Consider the following 26,303-nt stretch of genomic DNA (forward strand, 5'->3'; position numbering starts at 1 on the left):
AATCCCACTTATGTGGATCTGAGGTTTTGGCATCTTATACTCCATTTATACGAGGCGGCTTGGTGTCATTGGTAGGTAGTGATGTCAGAATTCCAATCAAAATCTTGCGGGACACAGGGGCTTTTGACTCCTATATTGTTGACTCTGTTTTGCCGTTGTCTGGTGAAAGTGACACAGGTGACACAGTTCTGAGTTGGGGGATGGGATTAAAAGTTTTTCCTATTCCTGTTCATAAGGTGTATATTGACTGTGACCTTGTTAAAGGTGAAGTAGCTGTTGGTGTACGTCCAGCTTTGCCAATCGAGGGGATAGATTTTATTCTGGGCAACAGTTTGGCAGGTGGCAGAATCTGGACTGATGTTCCCCCTGCGCCTTTAGTGACTGGTGGTCTGATTGAGTCTGGGTTTGAGGAGAGCTCTACAGTGGTGCCAGAGGCCAAAACTATGCTGTTTAGAAACCAGAAGGCCAAGCATTGCTCCACTGGTCAAAGTGGTCGTGGTGGCGGCGGCTTTGATGGTGGTGGCGGCGGCTTTGATGGTGGTGGCGGCGGCTTTGATGGTGGTGGCGGCAGCTTTGATGGTGGTCGTGGTGGCGGCTGCGTTGATGATGGCCGTGGCGGCGGCGGCGTTGATGGTGGTCGTGTCGAGGACGTGGGAAGGAAATGTTCTGTTATCGGTGTGGAGACCAAGGACATATGGCCAGGGACTGTGACCAAACTGAGGATGTGTGCTACAACTGCAACAAACCAGGCCACATGGCTCGTGACTGTGGGCATGCCAACGACCGGAGGTGCTACTCCTGCGGTGGGCTTGGTCACATCTGGAGACGTTGTAATAAGGTGAAATGTTACAGGTGTGGCGACATTGGCCACGTTGCGGTGCATTGCAGTAAAGCCAGTGAGGCTAACTGCTACAACTGCAGAAAGGCGGACCATCTGTTAACAGTTTGCCCCGAGGAAAAATGTGCATGACTTATATATTTGACTGTAATGTATTGTCTTTCATACTGTTTTGTAAATCTTTCTTGCTCTGACCATCTTTTTAAAGTGTGCTTCTCAGGTACCTGTGTTGCTAAAGATGTGGCTGGGTGTTGGAGGCGCGGTTGGCAGTATGAGGGTTGTATGTTACAATTGTTGGTTTTCTTTAAAATAGGGTACCTTATGTCTTTTGTTTTTGTTTTTCATTACTGGTTGGGTTTTTGGTTTTGTTTGGGATGGGGTTGGTTTGTTGTGCCGGTGGTCCTAGGGACAACGACTTTAAGGGGGGGGGGGGGTGTGACGACCCCTGCTTTACTGTCTCCTGTGGTGTGTGTGTGTGTATGGCCCTTTAATGTTCTCCCTCTGTTGTGTCAGCGCTGATTGAGGACACCTGTCTGCTGGCACCAGAGGATTTAAAGGCCTGAGCAGACTCTCGATCTCTCTCCCCGCAGAGGACCTGATCTGGGAGCAGCCACGTCGCTTAGTTTTCTTTGCTTTGTTTTTGGTTTATGTTAAGTTTTTGTTAATAAATATATTTTTCATATATGTTCTCGTCCTTCCCACGCTTTTTGTTATGGCCAAGAGCCAGGCCATGACACAAGGATAATCTGGTGTTTGTGAGTTGATGAGTAGTGGAGATATCACTGTCAAATCAATCGACAGTAAGGGGAATAGTTACTTCCGGGTGTACAATTCTCCGTTATCCAATGGGTATGGACGCTCACATTGCCGCCGACACAAACGAATGCCGTGCTTCCATGAGCGTCAAATCCCGCCGCAGATGGGAATACATTGCAATCAGTTGAAAGCTATTTGCGTCCCTTTATGAAGCTGAAGGAGCCTAGGAGCGTCCCAACTGCACGCCTCGGGACCCTGACCAAGCGTCGCTCCTGGACGTTTATGGAGTGAGAGGGTGTTAGAGATGCTTTATTCCTGTGACCATCCTCAACAATGTTTGAACAATGTCTTCCCTCCAACACACACACACTCACACACCTTGACTCAAAGCCCCCTATTCAAGCCTCAAGAACCTTATTAGGACATTCTGCCACCAACACAATCACCTCATTTTTATTTATTATAAATAATTTCTTTTTAATACAACTGATATTTGATTACACACAAGTCAGAGGAAGAATAAACCACTAAGACTGCCACTTAGTCACTTTTTATTTGTATTTTAATGGACAAAAAAGTATTCTAAATCCAAATTCTACCTGGAACACACACACTGTGGAATAAGGAAAAGAGAAACTGATAGATGTTAGGTCTAAAGCCGTATTCAGATTTGACATTTTCACAGTTGGCGCTACCGCTACTTATTGTTTTGTTGCACCAATGATGGAAAGTGAGGCTCTCTTTTCATTTTAAGGAAATGTGTGTCTAAGGTAAGGCTTCCATTGGCTAACGCCCAGTGACGTGGGCGCTGCTGATTGGCTGATGACGAGGAAGCCAGTAACGCTGCAGCTGATGCAGAGGTTGGTGTTTTAGGACTTTCCTTCCTGGAAATGACCAGCTTGTATACTGTTAGCCTCAGCTTTTACTCTAACGTTTATCTGTAGATTCTGAAGAATAACTCTGATTTATATATAAAGCACCTATCAGTAGGTGTGAATCATCATTTTGACTATCTCTCTTCTGCCCTTAGGCGCTTTCACACCGGAGTACTTTCCCCAGGAATAGTTCCGATAGTTCCTGGGATTTTGCGTTCACACCAAAAAGATCTGGAACTAGAACTTTTTTTTGCGAACCTTTTCACCGCTTTTTAGTCCCTCCAAGAAAGCAGGGACTTTCCTGGGGAGAAAAAGGTTCCAATTTCTGATTGGCTGGGCGAATTGCAAACCACGCCCCGTAAAACTGTAAAAAGATTTTGTGAAGCCGCCATTTTATTTCCTCGCATTAGCATTAGCATTAGCCCAGCGCACCAACGGAGAGAGACTAACTTATGGCAACACAAAATAAAACGTGGGATCGGTGGAGTGATGAGGTGTCGGTGTTCTGGCGATTTACCCGGGGCTTCGGGTGGCGATTTACTGCCACCCGAAGTCCCGGACTCCGGGGGACTCCGGGACTTCGGGTGGCAGTATACGCCGTGAGTTGTTTGCGGCCTGCCAGTAAACCTAAAGTGACGTCAGCGGCTTCATTTGCCTAATCCTCCCTCATGGACTCATTCCGTTGTGAACGCGATTTACTAGGACAGTTACGGGACTAAAGAGTTTGGCGGGACTAAGTACTGGGAACTAAGTACGGCAAAGTACTTGGTGTGAAAGCGGCTCTTGTCTTCCAATAGATGGTGATGGAGGAGGTGAAGGATGGGTTTGTTAAAGAGCATTATCTTGTCAAGTCAAACTTTTTCAACTTCTGCAGGAAGTACACCCTCTGCCATGGGTCCGCTCTAAGCATATGTATTCCCCCCAGAGAGGTGATGAGGGTGTTGTCACTTCTTAGATGTCCTCACAACATCTTTACAGAGCGTTCACCTCTGCCTGCAGGAATCGGGTGCACAGCTGATTGGAGTGTCACACCGATCCTCTGATAGCTGTCTGTATTTCAGGAGCTCATGGCTGAACTAGGAATTAGGATTTTATAAAGGGTAAAAAGCTCAAACTGCAGCCTTAGTGTGGTCTGCAAAGGTTCTCAAGTATGGAATTAGATTGATATAATTATATAAAGGTCTTTATCTTTGTCTGTCTTTAAAAAGCGCTTAAAGCAACACTTGTTAAGCAAATATGTCAGAGAGATTCTTTCCTCTGAAATGCATTATTGATATGTACCATCATTTTCCCATATAGGGTGTCTCTGTTTCTATATTTTACCTGAACTTTTCAAACAAAAGTTTAGACTGATGAAATAAATATTTTAGACCATTAAGTAGTTAGGTTTAGTAGTTTGAGGATTTTTGGTTAGTGTATGTCTTTGGATTGTAATGTTTTGGATTAATACATGATCTCTCTCAATTCCATAGTAATGATACATTATGTAAAGGTGAATACTTTATGATTACTGTCTGGACCCCTATTCTCAAGCTCCCTATAGCTTATTGGGGTGTCCCATTTCACATGTCTCCATTATGTCCATTATGATTGTGCTTGTTTTTTTATTTAAACTTGTGAATAAATAAAATGATGATCATCATCATACTAAATACATCCATAATGTGTAATAATCAGAGGCAAGAAATGTTGACAACTGTTTATTTTGCGCTGTCAATTAAGCATTAGGAATGAATAATGATGTTATCAAGGTAGAAATAAAAGTGAGAGTGCTAATCGAGTAGTAAAAAAAGTACATTATTTGTGAATTTAAAAGATTAGTAACAGGATGTGCTTTGCTGTAAAAAATGTTTAGGCGGCTATCGATCTTTTTTGTACAAAAGACCAACCAAATAGAGATGGTTACCACAGAAGAAGAAAGCCTGGGTTAACAAAGACAGTTGATAACCACAGAAGAAGAAAGCCTGGGTTAATTTGAAACGCATCGTTGTGGTACCGTTATCTCTGATTCAAACTCTGTTTTTGTGACATTGGGTTTCACTGTGACATCACTGCAGACAGCAGCAGAGTATATATGAGGAAGTGGATCACACACACACACACACACACACACACACACACACACACACGGCTGTCCCTGGCCAACATGAGGCCCCACGCAAAGAAGTTATATGATGAGGCCTTCTGTTTCGCGAGCGTCGACGGGGTCGGGATGTGCTAGTGGAGCCTCGCAGCGGAGAAACCGTGCCGTGCCACACTAATTGCGCCGCATAGGCGCGCCGCATTGTCGGCTCAGTTGAGGCTCCCTCCGCAAGATGAGGCCCCCTCCGCAAGGTGAGGCTCCACGCAGTCTGCGTGATCGGCCTGTAGGGAGGGACGGCCCTGCACACACACTCATCAGAGCTCTGTCAGGCTCTTCTCACAGATCCACTGCTGACTGACGATGCAGTTGAAGTCGTTCAGGCCGAGGAACAGAGTCATGGTGCGAAGGTCACCGCAGTCTTCTCCTCCCAACGAGTCATCAGGCTGCCCAGGGGCCCACAGCAAGCTACACACACACACACACACACACACACACACACACACACACACACACACACACACACACACACACACACACACACCAGCAGCAGATTAACTAACATGGATGTTTTTTCAATAAATGAAGGTAAATGGCAAGCCAACATTGAATCATTCACACACACACACTAACACACTGATGAGAGGACTGCCACACATGATGCCAAACTGTTCAGGATCTAATACCACACACACACACACACACACACACACACACACACACACACACACACACACACACACACACACACACACACACACACACACACACACACACACACACACACACACACACACACACACACACCTCTGTCTGTTCACCGGGGTCCCGTCCACCCAGACCCAGGTTCCCTCCCTCTCTCTGTCCGTCATCCCGACCCAGGCTGCTGGGCTGAATCCAGTGAGGAAGGCCTGTGAGAGCAACAACTGGTCACCATGGAGCTACAGTATCACACACTGTGTTTATATACACCACTCTCATCTCACAGAGCATTTCATTAGAGGCATACATTATCTCAGGCTAGTCCTTTGAAGATACTAATATTTCTTCTGACTTCTAGAGGTTGTTTATTTGTTATTTCTTATTTTTTTTCAACTGTAGTCTTGTTGTATCCTTGTGTCGTGTTCGGGTAAAATCTGAGCGATTTCATGCTTTCATCAATCATAAATATTGTGTTTAACATTGGATTGCCTCAAGGAATTTTTAGTGGTTTAGTCAACTTTGTCACACCTTTGGTGTTCCCGGTCAAAAATGACCTCCATAGGAAATGAATGGGTAACCCTAGATTATGTTCATCCATCAGATACACACACATCGATAAAATGTTGATTTTGCTTGATACATTTTCAATGTCTATTCTCCGTATATTCACTGCAGTGATTACTGTAAACCAGTAGTCTGGGACATTGTTTACAGCTTAAAAGTGAGTTTAATCAAATGTGGTGATGATTAATGGTTTTCGTGTTAATGTAAAAGCAGTCAAAACACACCGGTCACATTTGACCAGGAACACCAAAGTAAGGGGAGAGAGACAACCATGACAGGGGGGTTAAGATGGCTCCTCTAAAGAAAAGAGAAAGACTCTGCAGCTGTACACATGCAGAGGAACATGAGGCACCTGCTCCTGCCGGCTGTCGATGATCACCAGGTCAGCTCCTCTCTTCTCACAGTCCCTCCGCCCGCCATCCCAGCTCCTCCTCTGGGTGGAGAAGAAGTAACAGCTGGAGCCGAACATCAGCCAGCCCTCGGGACAGCTGATCTGCTCTGGCTCACACACACACACACACACACACACACACACACACACACACACACACACACACACACACACACACACACACACACACACACACACACACACACACACACACACACACACGTCATGTGATTTTAAACCAACAGGCTTATGTTTCTCATTGTTCCTCAGCTCAGTGATGGAAGAAGTATTCTGATGTGTCATTTGATTCAAAGTACTAATACATTTTTGTCAACATACTTCATTACAAGTAAAAGTCCTGCATTCAAAATCTTACTAAAAGTAAAAAAGTATTATCAGCAAAATATACTTAAAGTATCAAAAGTAAAAGTAATCATTGTGCAAACATGTTTACCCAATGTGGGTATTAGCATATTTATATATGTGACATTTCTAGATAGTATTGTTGCATCAAGCTGCATTTTATTGTTTTAGGCAAACAGACCCTGTTTTTGTAAAATATTTAAATAATTTGACTCTTTTATGACTTAAAGAGTTTGTCCACTTCTACAACATTTTAGAGATGCATTTTGTTAAAAAGTAACTAAAGCTGTTAAATAAATGTAGTGGAGTCAAATTATTTGGAGACATTATTTCCCTTTTAAATGTACTGGAGGAGAAGTACAAAGTACCATTAAATGAAATTACTCAAGTACAAGTACTTGAGAAAATGTACTTAGTTACTTCCCACCTCTGCCTCAGATCTACTTCACATAGTAAACAAGTCTCTTCACTCAGGTGTATTTCTACAGGCCCGGAAAACTGCTTTCATTAAACCGCTCTGAAAAAAGAATAATCTAGACGCTTCATTAATGAACAATTACAGGCCCATATCAAACCTCCCATTCCTAAAATCATTGAAAAAGGTTTTTTCAACAGCTGAGTAATTTCTTGCCTTTAAATAACTGTTTCGATGAGTTCCTATTACTCTATACTACATTACCTTGTTTATGTTTATTTTTATTTTATTTGCTTTTTAATGACTTTAAATTGTTTTTTTTTGCCATTTTATAATGTGATTCCGCTGCGTAATGCTCTTAATGTGTTTCACTTTTGTAAAGCACTTTGAATTGCCTTTTGTTGAAAGGTGCTATTTGAATGAACTTGCCAGAGTACAGAAGATAACACTGATCTCATTTCATTTCATTTCAAACCTTTATTTAACCAGATTGGTCCGAGATCAAAGATCTCTTTTTCAAGGGAGACCTGCAGCATATAGGTTCCACATGAAATAAACAATAAAGGACATCATACATTATATTTACAGGATCTGAGAGCAGCTTACCTCCAGCAGCAGGCTGACTGAGAGAGAGTCTCAGAGAGATGTTGAGAACAGCCTGCAGAACACACAGCAGAGCCACACAGAGGAGAAGAGGGAGGAGGAGCTCTGCAACACACACACACACACACACACACACACACACACACACACACACACACACACACACACACACACACACACACACACACACACACACACACACACACACACACACACACACACACACACACACACACACACACACAATGATACATGCTCACTTTACTATATCTTAGTTAGTAGCTCTCCTATAATTTACTTAGGTAAAGAAAACAATACTAAGTTCTAAAAATAATCTGGTACAAGTCCTGCTTTGAGAATCTTACTAGTAGTAGTAGTAAGTAAAAGTACAGCAGTATTGATTAATGCAGAGGTGGGAGAAGTACTCAGATCTTATACTTAAGTAAAGTAGAAGTACCAGAGTGAAGGAATACTCTGTTACAAGTAAAAGTAGTCGTTGTGCAGATTGGTCCATTTCAGAATAATATATCTGATATGTTTTATAATGATTGATCATGAAAGTGTTCTCAAAGCTGGTAAAGGTGCAGCTAGTTTGAATGACTTTGTATACTGCAGGGTAGCTTGTGGATTTACTCCAGGTGGAACTCAACATGGCAGATGTGGAAATAATGTATCATCTCATATTGTTATGTTTATATACTGTAACCCCCCCCCCCCCTCAGCACTCACTGGTCTTTGGGGTCTCCTCCACAGCAGCGTCCTGGGGCTGAGCTCCGGGGAACACCTGATACTCTCCAACCTCCACATCGATGTGACCCTCACCGGGGGGGACGAACACGGCCATTTTGAAGCAGCTGCAGGGAGAAGTGTGCTTTATGTGTGATGTTGTGCAACGCCCAAACCTTTTCCTGTCTGTGGAGAGGAACTATTGTCCCATCAGATGTTTCCTACACATTACATCTGAGTTTCCATCATCCTATCTCATTCTGCTAGACATGGTTGCATAAAGAGATGCAGGACTTCTTCATTCTTTGGCAAGTGTGTTTTCTTGTTTAAAGTAAATGTATTTTAATTTTTTCTTTCAATTGCTAAAACACATTTTTTGACAACAGGGCTCATTTTGTCAAAACACTAAACACAATTCACAAAACCACACACCCAAAGTGCAAAACACCTGAAATGGCACAGACTTCGATTAGAGTGAAATACACTTTGTCCAACCAACTACACACTGTGGTGCTTTATCTAAAGCACACTCATCTGTTATGGTGATCTGTATGTAGAGGATTCTGCATACAAAGATTGTTCATGTCTACAAAAATATGTGCAGAAACACAAATATACAGTTGTTTGTTTCCAAAACAAATTGGTGCAACTTTCCTGCACAACACATAGTTACAGTTGTGTAAACACAAATGATGCCTCTGTCAAATCCAGTAAAGTGAAAGGAAAACTTTGAGGAAAAAGAAATACAATAAATAGTTTTAGAAAAAACAGAGGAGAGAAAATACTTATTTGACCCCCTCACTGGGTCTGACCACAGCCCCTCATCAACCTGCAGAGGAAGCAGCACCTGCAGCCTGACGCTCATACAGCTCCAACCGATATGCTGCAAATAACTCAACTGACTTCAGTTCATCCTCCCTCTCTCTCATCCTCCCTCGTCCTCTTGCTGCTGTCCATATTTGCAGTTGTTTTTATACATTTCTTACATGAAGCCTTTTTCTAGTGCTTACATCCTGAGTGATGAGTCAACAGTAAAGCACTTTGGTGTTTACAGCCATTTGGCATGGGTATTTGGTTCATGTGTTTAGCATTTTTAATGGCAGTGTTTTGAAAATGGCAAACAAGTGAATATGTCAGATTTCTGTCTTACTTGGAGAACCGGGTGCAGTGTTTTGCAAAAAGTTCCAAGTTGAATAGCAAATTGGGAGCAGATCTGAAAATGTGTTTAGCGTTTTGGAGATTTGAGCTGAGGTTTTGCTCTTTGAGTGTGAGTTTAAATAATTATGCTTTATGTGAGATCTTTGTGTGTTAGCAACTGAAAAAAACTGTAAATGTGAATTATTAACCTTTTTTGAAAATATAAAGGTGAGATTATTTTTCTTTCTAACTAAATATATGTTAAAAATAATGTTTGCTTTATGTGTCATGCTTGGTGTGTTATGTTCATACTGTTTATATAAATGTAACAATGAGACCTGTTCGTCATATCAGAAAATCAACTTTCCCATTTCAAAATTAAACATGTATATGTGATATGATATACCTTCAAGTCATTCTAAGAATCCTTCTGAAATGACTTCAAACCAAGATAAATGATTTCATGAGCTATTCTAATGTAATCTGATGGTGTCCGTCTACAATCCCTGACTGTCAATCAACCCTTACCTCGTGCTTTAGCATTTCAATGTAAGTGATTAGATGATTATCAGTGACATGTTCGTGTCACTGTGTAGTAATGTCCTGTTGGGGAACAGCAGCAGCTTTACACAACAGGCTTACACAAACATGTTGCTCTTAGACATTTATTTCCATTGACGCAGCTCATGAAATGTGGAAGTGTCAACACCGACAGAGCATTCTGGTGAAAAAAATATAGTACATATAAAATGACATGAATTTTATCCTAACAGGACAAATGAGTTGAGTGATTGACTTTTCAACAAATCATCTTAAAACCTTCATCTGCTCTTCCAGTCTCCCACTGTATATATATATATATATATATATACAGTCGGTCATAAATCATAGAGAACGCTGAGTTCTTTAGACATTTTATGTACGTCTTAAACTCAACTCCAATCTAGCCGTCTATTATTTCAGCCATTATCAAGTTGCTACATAAAAAAACCGATTACAAAAAATAAAAAGGAGTTGCTGCTCTATTTTACTCTTAACATAATCCTTTCTTTCTTAATTAATCCAGGTGAACTAAAACCAACGTAGCACTAGTTAGTTTCTACATTGTGTATATGAGCCTCTCACACACTGTGATGCACAGCATTCACAATCTGCTTAGAATGCACGTAATTCTACCTCCAAGGAAGATTTACCAAAAACACAAATGTGAAAAATACTGACCCCTGCATGAGCCTTAAACATGTTTCATTAATAGGCCGCTGCACATTTGTCAGTCTGAGATCAGGGGTGCATTCGAATGCCCATACTACCAACACAATGAGTATGTGAAATTCAGTATGCCAATAATAAAAGGTTGTTCTACAGCATGTGGTCACAGTCTAAAGTGTGTAAGCAGTGTGTCTTTATCCTGCATGCACACACTCGGAACGCTGCAGAACATACTGAGAGTAAACTGAGGAAGTATGAGATTTGGAATGCAGCCCAGGAGGAATGTTATCTAATGCCAGAGCCACGCTGGGCATGGCAGTTACAAACTGTGATACTATTGGCCAGTTCATTTCTCCTGCTGTAAGAATACAGGTGTAAGATGGAGAATTATAAATTGTATATAATCAGGAAGCCCCTGACCATTGCTAACATCTTTCTGTTTGGTTAGAATAGAAAACAACTATGTGTTGTGTTAGTGGGGGAATCAAGAGTGCTGCTGCCACAACATCTGCATACAGCTTCAGCCTCTCCAGGGTTCAGTGTTTTAAGGTGATTATTTTTCAGAGCATGTGTGAATGCAGTGGAGATTTGTCAAAGACAGAAAGTCACATTTGGAATATGATACCATTTAGATAAGGAACTATATATGTATATGTGGTTAGTAACAGCATATAGCTGATCATGTTTCATTCTAATATCACTGACTGTACAGCTTAATAAACACTGGTCTAAAGTCTACATGTACAGAGGGTGAGGGGGCATCACTGAGGCGGGGGAGGGGGAGGAGGAGGGAGGTCAGAGAAGTTTGGTGGCCAGCGAGGAGAGGAGAAAGACGGATTGAAGAAAGAGTGAGGAGGGGGGGGAGGAGGAGGGTACATGGGGAAGTTGGGTGGGGGAAAGAAGTGAGGATGAGGAGGTGGATGAGGAGGGTAAGGACAGGGAGGGGGGAGGTACATGGGGGGCACGTGTGTGTGTCTGTGTGTGTGTGGAGGGGCTGTGTGGCTGAATGCTGGCTGTTTATTCCTCGGGTTGTGATGCCTGAGGGGAGCTCCTGCATGTCTCGGTGGGAAACCCCTGGCGTTATGCTGCTGCTGCTGCTGCTGCTGCTGATGCTGCTGATGCTGCTGCTGATGATGCTGCAAAGTGTTCTGGGTAACATTGGCAGGATTATCTGGAGAGGAAATAAGAAAGAATAGATGGCTGTCAATCATCTTCTACGTGAGGGTTTAACACTTTCCCCAGCCCCCATGAGGTAAGCTTCATTTTTGCGCACAATTGTGTCTTTTTTTGTGGGGATTGGATTCAGTTCAGCGGCCTTGACCCGTCTTCCATGGCGTCTACCAGCCCGACCAGGAGCGGCGCTAAGCTAACTGAGCTAGCACCTAAGGATATTCTACCAGGAGCATATAACAAGGCTATTCCATTGTTTTGGAGAATGTTCACCTGATGTCTTATTTTGAAAATTAAAAATGCTGGCCATATTATCTGCCAAGAGAATTCACAATTGTTAATGTTTGTTAAAGGGGACCTATCATGCAAAATGCACTTTTTGATGTCTTTTATACATAAATATGTGTCCCCGGTGTGTCAGGGAACTCACGCAGCGTCAGAAAATAAAACCCTCTCTCTTTTCCTCCGTACCCAAATCTCTAAAAATGGGGGTACAACGGGGCTGATCCAGATTTGACGTAATATCGGCAATGCAGACCCACAGCACTATCAGAAACGTTGCTATCAGAATCAATGCCCAACTTTTTTGGACGTAATATGGTCGGTGTTTACATTAGCATCGCTAACACTCAGAGCTAACCTATACTGGAGAGAGCATGTGTGTGAAGAAGCAGGAAATAAAAAGGCACTCACCTTGTGGTATAAAGCTTTATACCGAAAAACAGCACTTTTGAAACAGGAAGTGAAATAGAGGGATATGAGGCATGACTAGAATGGGTGATCCGTTTGGTATTTTGAGCAAAACACTTCATAGACATTTGCTATTGACTAAAAATAGCATGATAGGTGACTTTTAAAGTGCACCCATCATGCTATTTTTATACCACAAGGTGAGTTCCTTTTCACACACATGCTCTCCAGTACAGGTTAGCTCTGAGTGTTAGCGATGCTAATGTAAACGCCGACCATATTACGTCCAAAACAGTCGGGCATTGTTTCTGATAGCAACTTTCTGATAGTGCCGTGGGTCCACATTTCCGATATGAAGGCCCAGGCCCAATCCCAAACCGCCCCCTACACCCTACCCCTCCGTTTGCGCGGAGGGTCCGCCACATTAAGTGCTGTTCCAAACCAACGAGTGTGGAGGGGGAGTGGGCTATCAAGCCCTCAAACAGCGAGTCTGCAGCGGTGCTGACTGGAGACCGGTCTCTACCTGACCGGAGTCACGCTGTGTGTGTCCGTCAGGAAACACGCTGTTTACAAACAGTTCCAGCAAACATCCACTGATGAACTGCGATGTTAACAACCTCATGATAACCTCATATGTTTTTTACTTAGGATCATACCTGTGTTTAGTCTTGAAAAAGGTAAATGTGTGCATTTTATTATAAAGTTGTGTATATTTACAGACTGTTGCAAAAACTAAGAAACTTATAAACATCAGGTTTAAAACTAAAAGAGCTTTACAAAAAACCACAATTAAAGATGTTTGGAGTTTTATTTGAGTTCTTAATTGTAATGTTTTGTCAAAGAGATGCTGATTTGAAACCGTTGTTAGATACAGTTACGGCATTTCCTGTTTCTGCCGGAGAGAGGGGAGTTTGTCCCAAAGCTTGCCGCTGTATTTACTCCCTCCATCTGACAGGAGGGAGCCTCGTTGAGCTGCGAGTGTCACTCCACAGAGTTCACTCCGTCACGGAGGGGGAGTGTGTAGGGGTAGGGTGTAGGGCGTGGTTTGGGATTGGGCCTAAGTCATATCGGACGCAAATCTGGATCAGCTCTGTTGTAGCCCCGTTTTTAGAGATTTGGGTACGGAGGAAAAGAGAGGGTTTTATTTTCTGACACATATTTATGTATAAAACACATCAAAAAGTGCATTTTGCATGATAGGTCCCCTTTAATATTACTTTTCTAGCAAATTAAACTAAAAAGTTCTAATACTGTTGTTGTGTTCTGTGGTGCTATTTGTGTCTAGCATAATGGACTAAGCTATAAGGAAATGTTGTTTGCTATAAATTATCTTCTTATCTATTCATCTCTTGACTTCTTTCAGATGAAATCAGCATAAAAAGCATGCTAACATGTGAGTTACTGTGAGCAGATACCTGTTTGGTTATTGGCCCTCTTCTTCCTGGCGTTTTTTCCCTTTCCTCTTGGCTTCATGTTCCTTCTCATCATCGCTGTAATCTAAAGCCTGGGGATAGGACAGAGAAGAGCAGAGTGGAAACTACAGATTCACTTTACTTTGTTAGGAGGATTTGAACCTTTTCAGCTTCATCAGATTGACTTGTTTTATGACTCCTGAAACACAGGATAGTCACAACACTTAGCTAATAAACATGTTTCAGCATTTATATTTAGTCTAATTTGTGCAAATAACACTTTTCTAAGGAAATGATGCAGAAAAAGATGCTTGGGTAACTTAGAAATGGTGTCAAAATATAATCTTCACACACGTCAACCTTCTAGTGATGTGTCAAATGAACAAAGATATAATTGTATTGTCCGTTATGTAGCGAGTCAGCCGACGCTAAATGCTAGTGTTTGAAGCCAACATTGTCTCTGAACCTGTTTTCAGTATAGTACAGATAAGATAGAGGCTAATTGTAGCTTTAGTTGATCAAACAGAGGTGTTTAAACACAGTCTTTGTGCTTACCTCCGCTGGTGGTTCTTGGTCGTTCTTCCAAGATGCATCAGATCCCTTGAAGCTGAAGCAAAAGTATTTTCATTATGACTCACAAGTTAGTTCACTTTAAGGTGTCAAAAGTGATGGCTACTTAAAAAGAAACAAGGATGATACGATGATAATTATCAGGCCATTCCCTATCATACAGCATAAACAAAGCCTTCAAGAGGTTTTGCGCATAGCCCAACCCAGTCTCACGGCATTTCGTGTAATAGTCACGAAATACATTTAATCTATTGATTCATGTTCACCAACACGATTTTCCCCTTTTTTTCGTGTCACACAGAACGATTTTAAAAGCAATGTATTTCTATTGGTAGTATGTTTTTTGCCTGCAACACGTCTTTTTGTCCGATCGGGTCTTGGAAGACCGGAAGCTGTGTGGTTCATAAAAACATTTTCTTACTCAATATCAAGCCACCATTATTGTTTTTATTTTAAATTGTATAATGTCGGACTTTTTTTGCCGTCCGCGAGGAAAATAAATGTGGCTCAGAGCCTCAGAATACTGAAATCTGTATTTTTAAATCTTTTTTTCCTTCTAATTTGTATTATTTGGTGCAGGCACGAAACATACTACCAATAGAAATACATTGCTTCTAAACTCGTTCTGTGTCAGAATACTGAAATCTGTATTTTTTTTAATCTTTTTTTCCTTCTAATTTGTTATTATTTACATTGCTTTTAAAATCGTTCTGTGTGACACGAAAATGGGGAAATTGTGTTGGTGAACACGAATCAATAGATTCATTTCGTGACTATAACACGAAATGCCGTGAGACTGGGTTGCGTAGCCACACAAATATAAATGTAAGACACTTTTTTATTTATTTAATCAAACAAATGGGTGAAACATTATTTGTTAATTTTATTGTCTATTGTATTAATAACGCTCCACAATGAAGTGACATTGCAAAGTTTTAAGTCAGAACCCTATACATTCTTACCGCCCCGCAGCAGCTGCACAGCACTTCTAAAAGCCTGAACTTTAATGAGCAGCATGCACTTACACTTGGAGCTGTTGAGTGAGGATGTATTTTGCGTATTCTTTGATGGAAGGTGTGTAATACAGAGTCAGTCCCTCTGTCAGCCCTTTGCTTCTGATCTGCTCCTCAGAGCTGAAGCGCAGAATGTACAGCGGACTGGAGACCGGACCGAACACCTCGAACACCTGAACGCATCAACAGGACATTAGCACGCAGGAACACACTGAGGACATTAAACACACCTGGTCAGAGGTAAAGAGAGACACACACAGACAGACACACACCTTGCCAACAGCCAGCCTATCAGATGTGAAGATGACGCTGTCGTCAGTCAGAGGGGGCGTGTCCTTCAGAGACTGGATTATCACTGCAGAGACAGGACAGAGATGAAAATTACACTCGACCACATTTCTAGGTTGAACTTTAAAAAAAAATCTGTTCCTATGTCTATTCATAAACACTTTTCCCTAACCTCAGTGAAAATGTCATGGGGTTAAAGGAACGACGATAGTAGAATTCATCAGGACCACTGAGTTGCAAAGAGAATTTGACTGCACGTACACTAGGCGACGTTAATATGATGCAACAACGAAGGATGTTATGGATGTTCGTCGTGGGGAAAGTACATTTTACAGTTCACAAACTACTGAAAGCATATCTAGATACTTCACCCTGTGTGTTCTTATCATGTTGTTTCATGCTGGCTTCATAAACATGGACAACAGTGGAAAATATATTGTTAACCAAGATATCAATTCCAAATAAAAAAAGGAAATAGAACAAAAATGGTTGCTCGTACCCTCCTGTCCACTCATATTAAACAACATGAATCCTGAAGTATGATTGTTTCAAACTATTAGAATACAAAATAATTTGTTAAACCTACTCATCTGCTACTGTGCATATCACAATTTAAACATGTTGAGATAAAAAGAAATTGCTTACAAAAACACTTTCAGTAGATGTTGGCTTTATTTTGATGAAGAGAGAGCCACAGCTCTGTTGAGCCTTCTATTCCCATAGCACTCAGTAGTAATGATTTTATGTGCTTTTTTAACGATAAAATTGTTACTCTTAGAAACCAAATTAATGACCTCTTGCCTTTGACCAGTATAGTGTTATCAACAGCTCCCGGAAATGTAAGTTCTAATATTACACTAGATAGTAAATTAGAATGCTTTTCAGCCATAACCTTGAACAATTAAATTCAATGATTCTCTCTTCTAAACCATCAACGTGTATCTTAGACCCGATTCCCACTAAGCTGTTAAAGGACGTTTTTCCATTAGTTAGCACTTCTTTATTAAATATTATGAATATGTCTTTATTATCAGGCTATGTTCCACAATCATTCAAAGTAGCAGTGATAAAACCGCTTCTTAAAAAGCACAACCTCGATCCAGAGGTTTTAGCCAACTATAGACCTATTTCTAATCTTCCGTTCCTCTCAAAATTCTTGAGAAAGCAGGTCGCAAAACAGTTATGTGATTACTTAACCTGTTAGAGCCCCAAGCCTGTTTTTCAGGTTTCAGGCTCGAAAATGACATGCCCAGAACAAATGACTATAACTTCACTTCTAAAAGGGTTAAATTAATAATATTTTTTCTCAAAGCAAGGTTACATCGGTGAGATGGATGTAGAAGTGTCAGAATCAATATAGATGTTTCTGTGTCAGAGTGAATTCAGATGGAACATAGTAAAAAAGTGTAAATTCTTACCTCCGCCTAAAAAAAAAACATTACTTCTAGTGAAAACCACCCTTGAATGATGGGTTAGTAGCCTAAAAGCTTTAGGAATCCAAAGTATAACATATAATAAGTACTGTATCAAGATTGAGGCAAAACAAGTGAAAATTGACCTTTTTAGAGATATTTAGGGAAAAACAGTCCAGGCGGAATAAGCTTTGGGCACATCTGGTTCCATCAGTGCCATTTGACCTTTTTCAGGTACTAGACTGTAAAAATCATTTTATAACATTGAATCATCACTATGGTTATTCATTCCATAAAAAAAAAAAAAAGAAAAAAAAAGAAAGAAATTGTAAAATTTTGAAAACTGATGTTTTTTATTTGCTATGTTCTGGCTGCTAGCTCAGTGAATTATTGCCTGCAGTGATGGGGTGTATACCCATGGAATCTGTGGAATCTCAGCTTTCAGATGATGTGTTTGCGCAGAAATAATTATAAATGATAATTTTTGTGAGTTATGAGCAGAAATAGCATTAGTCCGTATTTGCTAAGGGCTTCTTGTGGGAATTATTATTATTTTTATTTTATTTTTTTCGTATAGTCAGTTAGCTGAGTTTCTTCCCGTCAGCTGGGTGTGGAACATTAATAGTTTCATAAATGACACTTTCGAGATCACACTGGTGCTAGCAGATGTAGCATTTTCGGACCCTTCGGCGGGTCCTTGGGGTTTAACAGTTAAAAAACAATGATTTATTTGAAGATTTTCAGTCTGGCTTAGAACACATCATAGCACAGAGACAGCTCTGGTTAAAGTCACAAATGACCTTCTAATAGCCTCAGACAAAGGACGTGTCTCTTTTCTTGTTTTGCTCGATCTCAGTGCTGCATTTGATACTATCAACCATGAACATTCTTATTGCAAAGACTAGAGCACTTAGTTGGCATACAGGGAACTGCTTTAGGCTGGTTTAGGTCCTATCTATCTGAACGCTCTCATTTGTATGTGTCAACGATGAATCTTCCATGCAGACCAGTTAGCCATGGAGTGCCACAGGCTCAGAGCTTTGGACCTATTTTGTTCACATTATATATGCTTCCGTTAGGCAATATTATAAGGAATCATTCTGTACATTTTCATTGTTATGCGGATGATACTCAACTATATTTATCAATCAAGCCTGATGAAATTAATCATCTAAATAAAATGTAAGACTTGCCTCAAGGACTTAAAAACGTGGATGACCTTAAACTTTTGATGTTAAACACGGCCAAAAACTGAAGTTATTGTACTCGACCCAAAGAATCTACGTAACAAATTATCTAAAGATATACTAACTATGGATGGCATTAATTTGGCCTCCAGTGAGACTGTAAGGAATCTTGGTGTTATATTTGATCAGGATTTATCCTTTAACGCCCACATAAAATCAATTTCAAGGACCACCTACTTCCATCTACGTAACATAGCAAAGATCAGGCAATATCTTGCCTCAAAACGATGAAGAGAAACTAGTCCATGCATTTGTTTACTTCAAGGCTGGATTATTGTAACTCTTTACGGGCCGTCTCCACGGCAGCGTTAAAAAATCTTGGAGGTGGGCGTATCTGAAGGCTTGGGGATTTTTTGCGATCAACCAATCACATGGAATCTCCCGCCCGCGACATACGAAGCCAAAAAGCCCGAAGTAAACTGATATAAACTCCCCAAAACAGGCGAAAACATACCACTGTCTCTGCCACCTCCCTCCCATGCCTGGCTCCCTCCGGTTTATATCCCGGTAGGTCTGGTCATAAAGCAACCGGGTGATTGATTCGCTACGCTAATTTCTCCTCCATTTTTTGGAATATGAGGAATGATCTGCGGTATGTCTCTCCAGCATACACGCCGTTTGATTGGCTAGAGCTTGAACTGTCAGATTTGCGTACACGGGATTTGATTGGCTGCCGCTTCCTCCTCAGCTGTCAAAAGTTGAACATTGTTCAACTTTGGATCTTGAAAAATCCTGAGAATCTCCGCTCGCCCTGCCCACAATGCATTTCCGGCGAAAGCGAAAAAAGTGAGTGACGTCACCCCATTCAAAGTGAATGGGCAGAAAGTGTTTCAAGATTTTTAACGCTGCCGGTGGAGACGGCCCGTTATTATCAGGGTGTACCAAGAAGTCAGTTAAGTCGCTTCAGCTGATTCAAAATGCTGCAGCACGTGTACTAACCAGAGTTAGGAAAAGGGACCACATTACTTACTCCTGTTCTGGCTGCCTTACACTGGCTCCCTATAGAACACAGGATAGAATTTAAAATTCTTCTTCTCGCCTACAAAGCCCTTAATGGGCAGGCGCCATCTTACCTTAAAGAACTCATTATACCCTACTGTCCTACTAGGGCATTGCGTTCCAAGAATGCAGGGTGTTGGTTGTTCCTAGAGTCTCTAAAAGTACAATGGGAGCCAGAGCCTTTTCTTATCAAGCTCCACATTTGTGGAATCAGCTTCCAGTTTGTGTTCGGGCGGCAGACACCCTATCCGTTTTAAGAGTGCGCTTAAGACCTTCCTTTTTGATAAAGCTTATAGTTAGGGCTGATTAGATTCAGCCCCTAGTTTTTGCTGCTATAGGCTTAGTTTGTCGGGGGACACCTTACTTCTACTTCTTCCTTCTCTCTGTCTGTACCTGTTACTCTCATGTTCCGAATAACCCAGCTTCCCCCAAATTTCTTTTGGTGTCTATATACGCCGGGATCCGGAGTGGCTGTGCCTGCTGCTGTGGTCCTGGATCATAAGTCCTGGATGGATATCCGCGTGGTGATTCATCTTCTTATTATAGACACATGCATTTCCAAACAGTTGGACTACCTATGTTGCAAATGTATTATCTTTTAAAATTTACACACGGCATCATATTGCACTTCTGTCCGTCCTGGGAGAGGGATCCCTCCTCTGTTGCTCTCCCTGAGGTTTTCTCCCATGTTCCCCTTTAAACTGTGGGTTTTCTCCGGAAGTTTTTCCTTGTACGATGTGAGGGTTAAGGACAGAGGGTGTCGTATTGTCATACTGATATTCTGTACAAACTGTTGAAGTCCACTGAGACAAATGTTAACATTTGTGACATTGGGCTATATAAATAAACATTGATTGATTGATTGATTCAACAGTATCAGCGTATTGTCAGAAATTGCCCTTAGGTTTAACATGTTGAAAGTTCAAAACATATACGCACCTGTAACTGCAAGGAATTGTGGGCTGGCATTATGTCCTTTTCATTTTAAAAGGGTGGTCCAGTGTATCCTTTGTAAAAGGAGATCATTTAGGAAGCATTGAAGTTCCTTTCCTTTCCTTTTTATTATTATTATTATTTACACGTGTGCATAGACATTTTCAGGGGGCGGACTGGCCATCTGTAGAATGTCCCCGCAGCGAGGCCCCCCCCCCCCGTTGAAAAAGGTTGGGAACCGCTGATCTAGATAATCCAAACACCTCTCATCAAGGCTGCCACTTTGATTTCTAAAGAAGTGGGGAAAAAGTTACCAGACAGTTTGTGTTTGCAGTGTGACCTCAAGCGTGAGTGTGTGTTCTTACTTACCAAGTTGCTGTACAATACTGGAGACTGTGCCTACAGGCTTTAGTTCTGCATCTTCTGGTAAGGACACCAACACCTCCTCACGGCTGGCAGCTCCTACACACAGACACAGGGTCCAGCTTTGGTCTGGTTTGAAGGTACGTTTGTTGACACGATATCCCCTTTAGGTTATTATGTCCTTATTTTTTTTCAAGTTCTGTAAAGACTGGTGCTGTGATGACCACAATAGTAAGTACTCCACGTTATGATATTCAACTTAAAATGCACTAGCCAGAAGTAAAAAAAACGTAAGGCTATAAATGGAATATATCACGGTCCCATGGCAGCGCAAAACCATTGTGTTGGTAAAAGTGACGCAGTAAGACTTCAATTTACCGGACAAATACGAGATATTCTATCAAATTTTTATACCAGTGTTTAACATAAAGAAATACAGGACAGCAAACAGCAAAATGTGCACCCCAAAATAGATAAATGTTAATTATTAATTATTATTTATCTTTCTGAGCTGCTACACCCTTACACACACCCAAACCACCCCTCTCAGGTCAGCGGATCAACTGCTCCTGAATGTGCCCAGAACCAAGTCAAAGCTCAGAGGGGGCCGTTGCTTCTCTGTAGCGGCTCCCACACTGTGGAACGATGTGCCCCTGCACATCAGACAGGCTGCCCACACTGGCTGCTTTGAAATCGCTTCTTAAAACCACCTCTTCTACCCTTAGCGTATTAACATCTTTTAGAGCGTTGCTTTTATTGCTTTTAAATTGTCTATTGTTTTTACTTGTACTTGTTTTATGGTGTGTGAGCTGTGCTGTGTTATTTTTTGTATGTTTGTTTGTTCATTTGCTTGTACAGCACTTTGGTCTGGAGGTTTAAAGTGCTGTATAAATAAAGCTGTATTGTATTGTATTTGTTGTAGTCAGAGTGATATTAAATTATTGTTGTGGACCAGTCGGAACCTGATACTTAAGTTGCACGTGCAATTGGTGTGATTACGGAGCCAGAAAAGCGATGCAAGTTACTCGCGTGCGCCGTGTGTTTGTTTTACAAAAAATGGCGAAGCAAATTAAGTTGTTTGACTGTGGGGTAAAAGGTTTGGCCAACCCGTCAACATCTCAAACGAATGTTCAAAGTGATTCAACTGATAAAGCGCAAGGTGAACCCGAATAGAGTGGCGAAGTCCCTCCCCTTCCGGCGGACCTCCATGGGACCTTATTTCGGAAAAATTAATGTATTGAAGTCAATGGAGAGAGAAAGATTATCTTTCGATCCCGTTTGAATTGTGCCACGAATTACAGCATATGTTTGTCAATTTAAAAGATAATTTTGCAAGTCAAAAAAAAAAAAATGTGTCGTAAAACTGTGAAGTAACACATTTGTTTTGTGTGAACAACGCTCAATGGAACTAACCAAAATCTCTGGTCAACAAACAACACGTCAACCCAAGATATGGCAGTACTACGTCATTTGTCAAACAAAAAGATTGGACTACCCTCCACTATCACCACAATGAAACACGTCCTGAATGAATGTCATGCAAAGCGGCCTGCCTGCCTTCCTTTGGATATCTCTCTGAACACTCGCCTGGGTCCGTTTTAATGTGTAATGTCAACCATTTGGTGCAGGATAGCATGAAGTAGAAAGATCGTTAGCGTTTCGCATTTCTCCCCCGGGCTTAAATTGTGTATTATAGAATGACCACCACCGGTGACAGTACTCTTCAAAGGGTTTCACGAAATATGACATACTACTCTTACTGTTAACATTTTTGTGTACTAATGGGTTTACTTCATGTTAAGGGCTATATAAAATGACAAGGCTTGTAATGCTAACTAAACGTGCTAGCTACTAGCTAGGTAGCTAACTTGATCAAGCCACTCCTGGTCCTTTCATCAGACGGTAGAAGCAAAAGAACTAGCAAGACCCATTGCTGGGTATGATAACAACCTGGTAACTAAGCACACAGGCATCTTGTTAAAGTTTATCTTATCTTAGCCAGCCGCCATATAGATAGATTCATCTATATGGCGTTATCTTATCTTAGCTATCTCTATTTTAGTGGAGGAAAACCAATTGTGACATCACTTACGCGACTCTGGGATTTGGTAGTCTTTCTAGTTGCGTATTTTTCATAGTCTTATATTTCAACAGTTTTTACGACAAAACTGGACTTTTTGACATGGAAATTATTGTTTTATGAAGATTGACAAACATCATACGTGTAATTCATGGCACAATTCCAAACGGGATCGAAAGATAAGTTTGCTCATCTCCATTGACTTCAATACATTATTTTTCCGAAATAAGGTCCCATGGACCGGAAGTAGATGGGCGTGACTTCGCCACTCTATGATAAGCAAAAGAGGAAATGGGTAAAGTCCTTTGAGGCGAAAATATAATGTGTACATTCTGCTCCATTGTCCATTCACTTCCGGTAAAAGTTCCTTCAAAATAAGAGTCCCGATCTTATTACTAATCAAAATAAAGTGCAAAACAAAAACTTTACCATAGTAAATTGGCATAAAAATATAATCACTTCTATAAAAAGGGTAACACATTTTAAATATAGTTAGACATATTAAAGGTATTTACAGCATTAAGGTAGGGGTAGGTAAGTTTGAGAAACCGGCTCGAGATCACTTTTTGTTATATTCCATGGAATGCTCTTAACATTCCCGATAGCAATGAATATCTTAAGTGCTTTGACAAAAAATCCATAAAAAAAATGTCATCTGTGGAAGCCGTAATACTGTAAAAAGTACGACCAATCATTTGAAGCCGGAAAGCCGGCCCGGCTAAAATAACTGGATGGCCTACCTGCCTGTCAGCCTTCCATCGGGGCACAAACTTATCTCGTGCCCTCATATGGTCATGTGCACATTTGTGTGTGTTGGAGGAGGGGCTCTGTAAGGAAGTGGCAGATTGTCTCCGGTTGTGTATTTTCAAATTCTAGCGATCTCGAGCCGGTTTCTCAAACTGACCTAGCCTACCTTATAATTCATACGTAATTCTTAACTATGAATGGTTTTCATTTATTTAACATTAGAAAATGTATTAGTCCCTGGCCAATCCAAGACTTCAATGCTGAAGGGCCAATGGATCTATGGTGGGGATCAGCACAAAGGGTCAAGACAACCCACAGTTGAAAGGAAGAAAACGGATGACCAAGAACTAGTTTTTGTGAGGGATCTGTGAAGAACATGACAACAGCCTGCATTACTGGTATTTTTGTATACCAGCAATTGAGGTGGACGAGTTTAACTACCACTTTAGTTTCAAAATAATTTGTGTTAATTACTTATTGTAAAGCATTTGAACAGTCTTTTGTGTCACCACATGTTCATTATTAAGTTTGATGTATAACTGTATAGTATCTTAATTATTTAAAATATAAAGGTGACTAAAAATGGCAACCGTATTTTCAGTTTTGGCAACCAAAAGCTGATGCCTGGTTGCCAGCCTGGCAACCACTTTTAAAAGTTAGCGTTGAGCCCTGAAACGTTAGATCACCAGGGCGCATCAGAGTCGCTTTCCAACGTTTTGTAGCGCAATCGCTGTTGTATAACTAAACAATGTGACCATGTACGAGAGACGATTAACAGTTAACATTCATAAAATACAGACAGTTCAATATATTACAACATTTTTAACAAAGCAAATTCCTTATTGTATCGATGTAACAGTTATTTCCTGATGTCAAATCATCCTCCATCTGTCTTTGTTGAGACGAGCGGAACAATAGGTGTGTGTTCATCAACAACAGTGTATTAGTGCATGCAAAAAAGCAGCATGTGTGCCGCACCTAATGCCTGTGACATAAGATTTTCAACAACATAATTACTCTGTAGCTATGTCAGTTTGACAATAAAGAACCTTGAAGGAGAAATATTATTTTTCCTTCAAAAAAAGCGTATTCTTTAGTACACTTAACACAAACAATTGTGCTTATACCAAATTATTTTTACCGGACAATATGACAGCAAGCGGAAACATTGGCATAACCACTGCATAATGTATCGTAGAACAAAATGTGAAAATCTCTTCAGCTTGTGTTAACCACAGAGCTTATTTCGGGCATCTAACCAAAAACACTTGAAAAAAAACATTGACTTTGAGACAACAGGGTATATGCAGGAATCCTGAAGTCAAATGTAATACCTTTTAAGACCTTTTTTAAGACCTTTCCATACATTTTAAGACCTCATCGCCACTTCGAGTTTTAACCAGTTACATTGGCGACACATTCACTATATACAGTATTGATTGTCCTTCCTCCTTATCTTCCAACCATTTGGACGCAAACTTGCATTTCCTCATAACGATGTTGTTTAACAACCGGCGTAAACGGGCCTTCGCGCGCTATCAAGCAGTGAGCGTGCGATGTCCTGTTCAGATGACGTCAAATCCAACGGGATGCCATAAATAAACTACACAGACTCACACTACACACCTACGCAATGATTACATTCAGGCAAACTGTAGAATACAACCTCTTTGGACAATTTATATACTTATTGAAAACAAGCTACAAAATGTAATACCTTGGAAAATGCCCTTTAATACTTTTTAATAGCCTTAATTTTCGCTAAATTGATTTATCAACTTTTAATACTTTTTAAGACCCCACGGACACCCTGGACAAGGATAAGTGGTAAAATGCTAACTCTATACACAATCAACCGAAACCAAGTAACAGGAGGTATTAAAGCAAAAACTATAAACATACAACCACAGACTGACCTCGAGCAGGACTTCATCTCTGGTTTTGATGGGGGCCGGTTGGCTGAAACCCTCGTCATCGTCATCCTCCACCAAAACAGGTGGAAAGGGAGAAGAGGAGGAGGAAGAAGAAGAGGATGAAGAGCTGTCACGTGGGAGGGAAAGGAAGAGCATCAGAGGGAGTTCATCGTTTCCATTCCCTTACTGTAACAAGCAGTTCACTCAAATACATTAATAACCAGCATTTTGTCCACTTGTGTGTGTGTGTGTGTGTGTGTATACCTGTCTGACTCCTCATCTTCACACGCCTCTGTCTTACACACACTCTGCAAGGAAAGTGTTGCTGTTGTTTCCTCCATATGTGTTTCTGTGTTTGATATGTCTGCGTTGCCAGGGGTTACGATGGGATGTTCTAGTTGTGGTGTCATGGTAACCTCCATCTCCTCTTCCTTCTCCACATGCGCTGGCAACGTCTCTCCATTCTCCTCTGGTATTTTTTCATCCATCTGAAACATAGACATCTTTTGAATTGATGAAGGCTGGTCTGAGGTGAAATACCTCAAAACCCAAGACTGAAAGAATCTATTACCAGAGTAGTGTCAAGTCATTAAGTAGGCCTACATTTACTCAAGTACTGTACTTCCATTTTATGTTACTCTGTACTTCTATTCCACTACAATTCAGAAGTAAACATTGTAATTGTACTGTAACTTTAATTACTTTGCAAATAATGATAAACAATATGATTAACACTTAAAAAAGACTTTAGTTCCACCTGGAGTAAATTCACAAGCTACCCTGCAGTATACAAAGTCATTCAAACTA

General features: G+C 40.9%; 2 protein-coding genes across 2 annotated transcripts in view; both read right to left on the reverse strand.

The window, feature by feature from the left end:
• Positions 1-4,794: 4,794 nt before the first annotated feature.
• LOC117481061 (C-type lectin domain family 4 member E-like) lies at positions 4,795-8,438 on the reverse strand. Its single transcript, XM_034128555.1, has 5 exons — positions 8,317-8,438; positions 7,591-7,692; positions 6,168-6,313; positions 5,357-5,460; positions 4,795-5,017 (listed from the first exon to the last, which is right to left on the reverse strand). Exons 1-5 carry the CDS (start codon positions 8,429-8,431, stop codon positions 4,867-4,869), a joined length of 618 nt encoding a protein of 205 aa, XP_033984446.1. The 5' UTR covers positions 8,432-8,438; the 3' UTR covers positions 4,795-4,866.
• Positions 8,439-10,099: 1,661 nt separating this feature from the next.
• naf1 (nuclear assembly factor 1 homolog (S. cerevisiae)) overlaps positions 10,100-26,303 on the reverse strand; it is a 17,132-nt gene continuing 928 nt past the window's right edge. The window contains 9 exon segments of the mRNA XM_034128570.1: positions 10,100-11,830; positions 13,935-13,962; positions 13,964-14,023; positions 14,487-14,538; positions 15,527-15,687; positions 15,787-15,869; positions 20,763-20,852; positions 25,496-25,623; positions 25,761-25,999. Of these exon segments, the coding sequence (XP_033984461.1) occupies positions 11,421-11,830; positions 13,935-13,962; positions 13,964-14,023; positions 14,487-14,538; positions 15,527-15,687; positions 15,787-15,869; positions 20,763-20,852; positions 25,496-25,623; positions 25,761-25,999 (1,251 nt within the window). The 3' untranslated portion in view covers positions 10,100-11,420.

Source organism: Trematomus bernacchii, unplaced genomic scaffold, assembly GCF_902827165.1.
Source record: "Trematomus bernacchii unplaced genomic scaffold, fTreBer1.1, whole genome shotgun sequence".
NCBI classification, from domain to species: Eukaryota; Metazoa; Chordata; class Actinopteri; order Perciformes; family Nototheniidae; genus Trematomus; species Trematomus bernacchii.

Bases quoted from the DNA above. Each gene is read 5' to 3' on its own strand.
- LOC117481061 (XM_034128555.1), bottom strand. From the start codon at position 8,431: ATGGCCGTGTTCGTCCCCCCCGGTGAGGGTCACATCGATGTGGAGGTT. The intron at 6,314-7,590 runs GTAAGCTGCTCT...TGTGTGAGCCAG, and splicing joins CAGTCAGCCTGCTGCTGGAG to AGCAGATCAGCTGTCCCGAG. The intron at 5,018-5,356 runs GTGTGTGTGTGT...GTGTGTGTGTAG, and splicing joins ACCCCGGTGAACAGACAGAG to CTTGCTGTGGGCCCCTGGGC.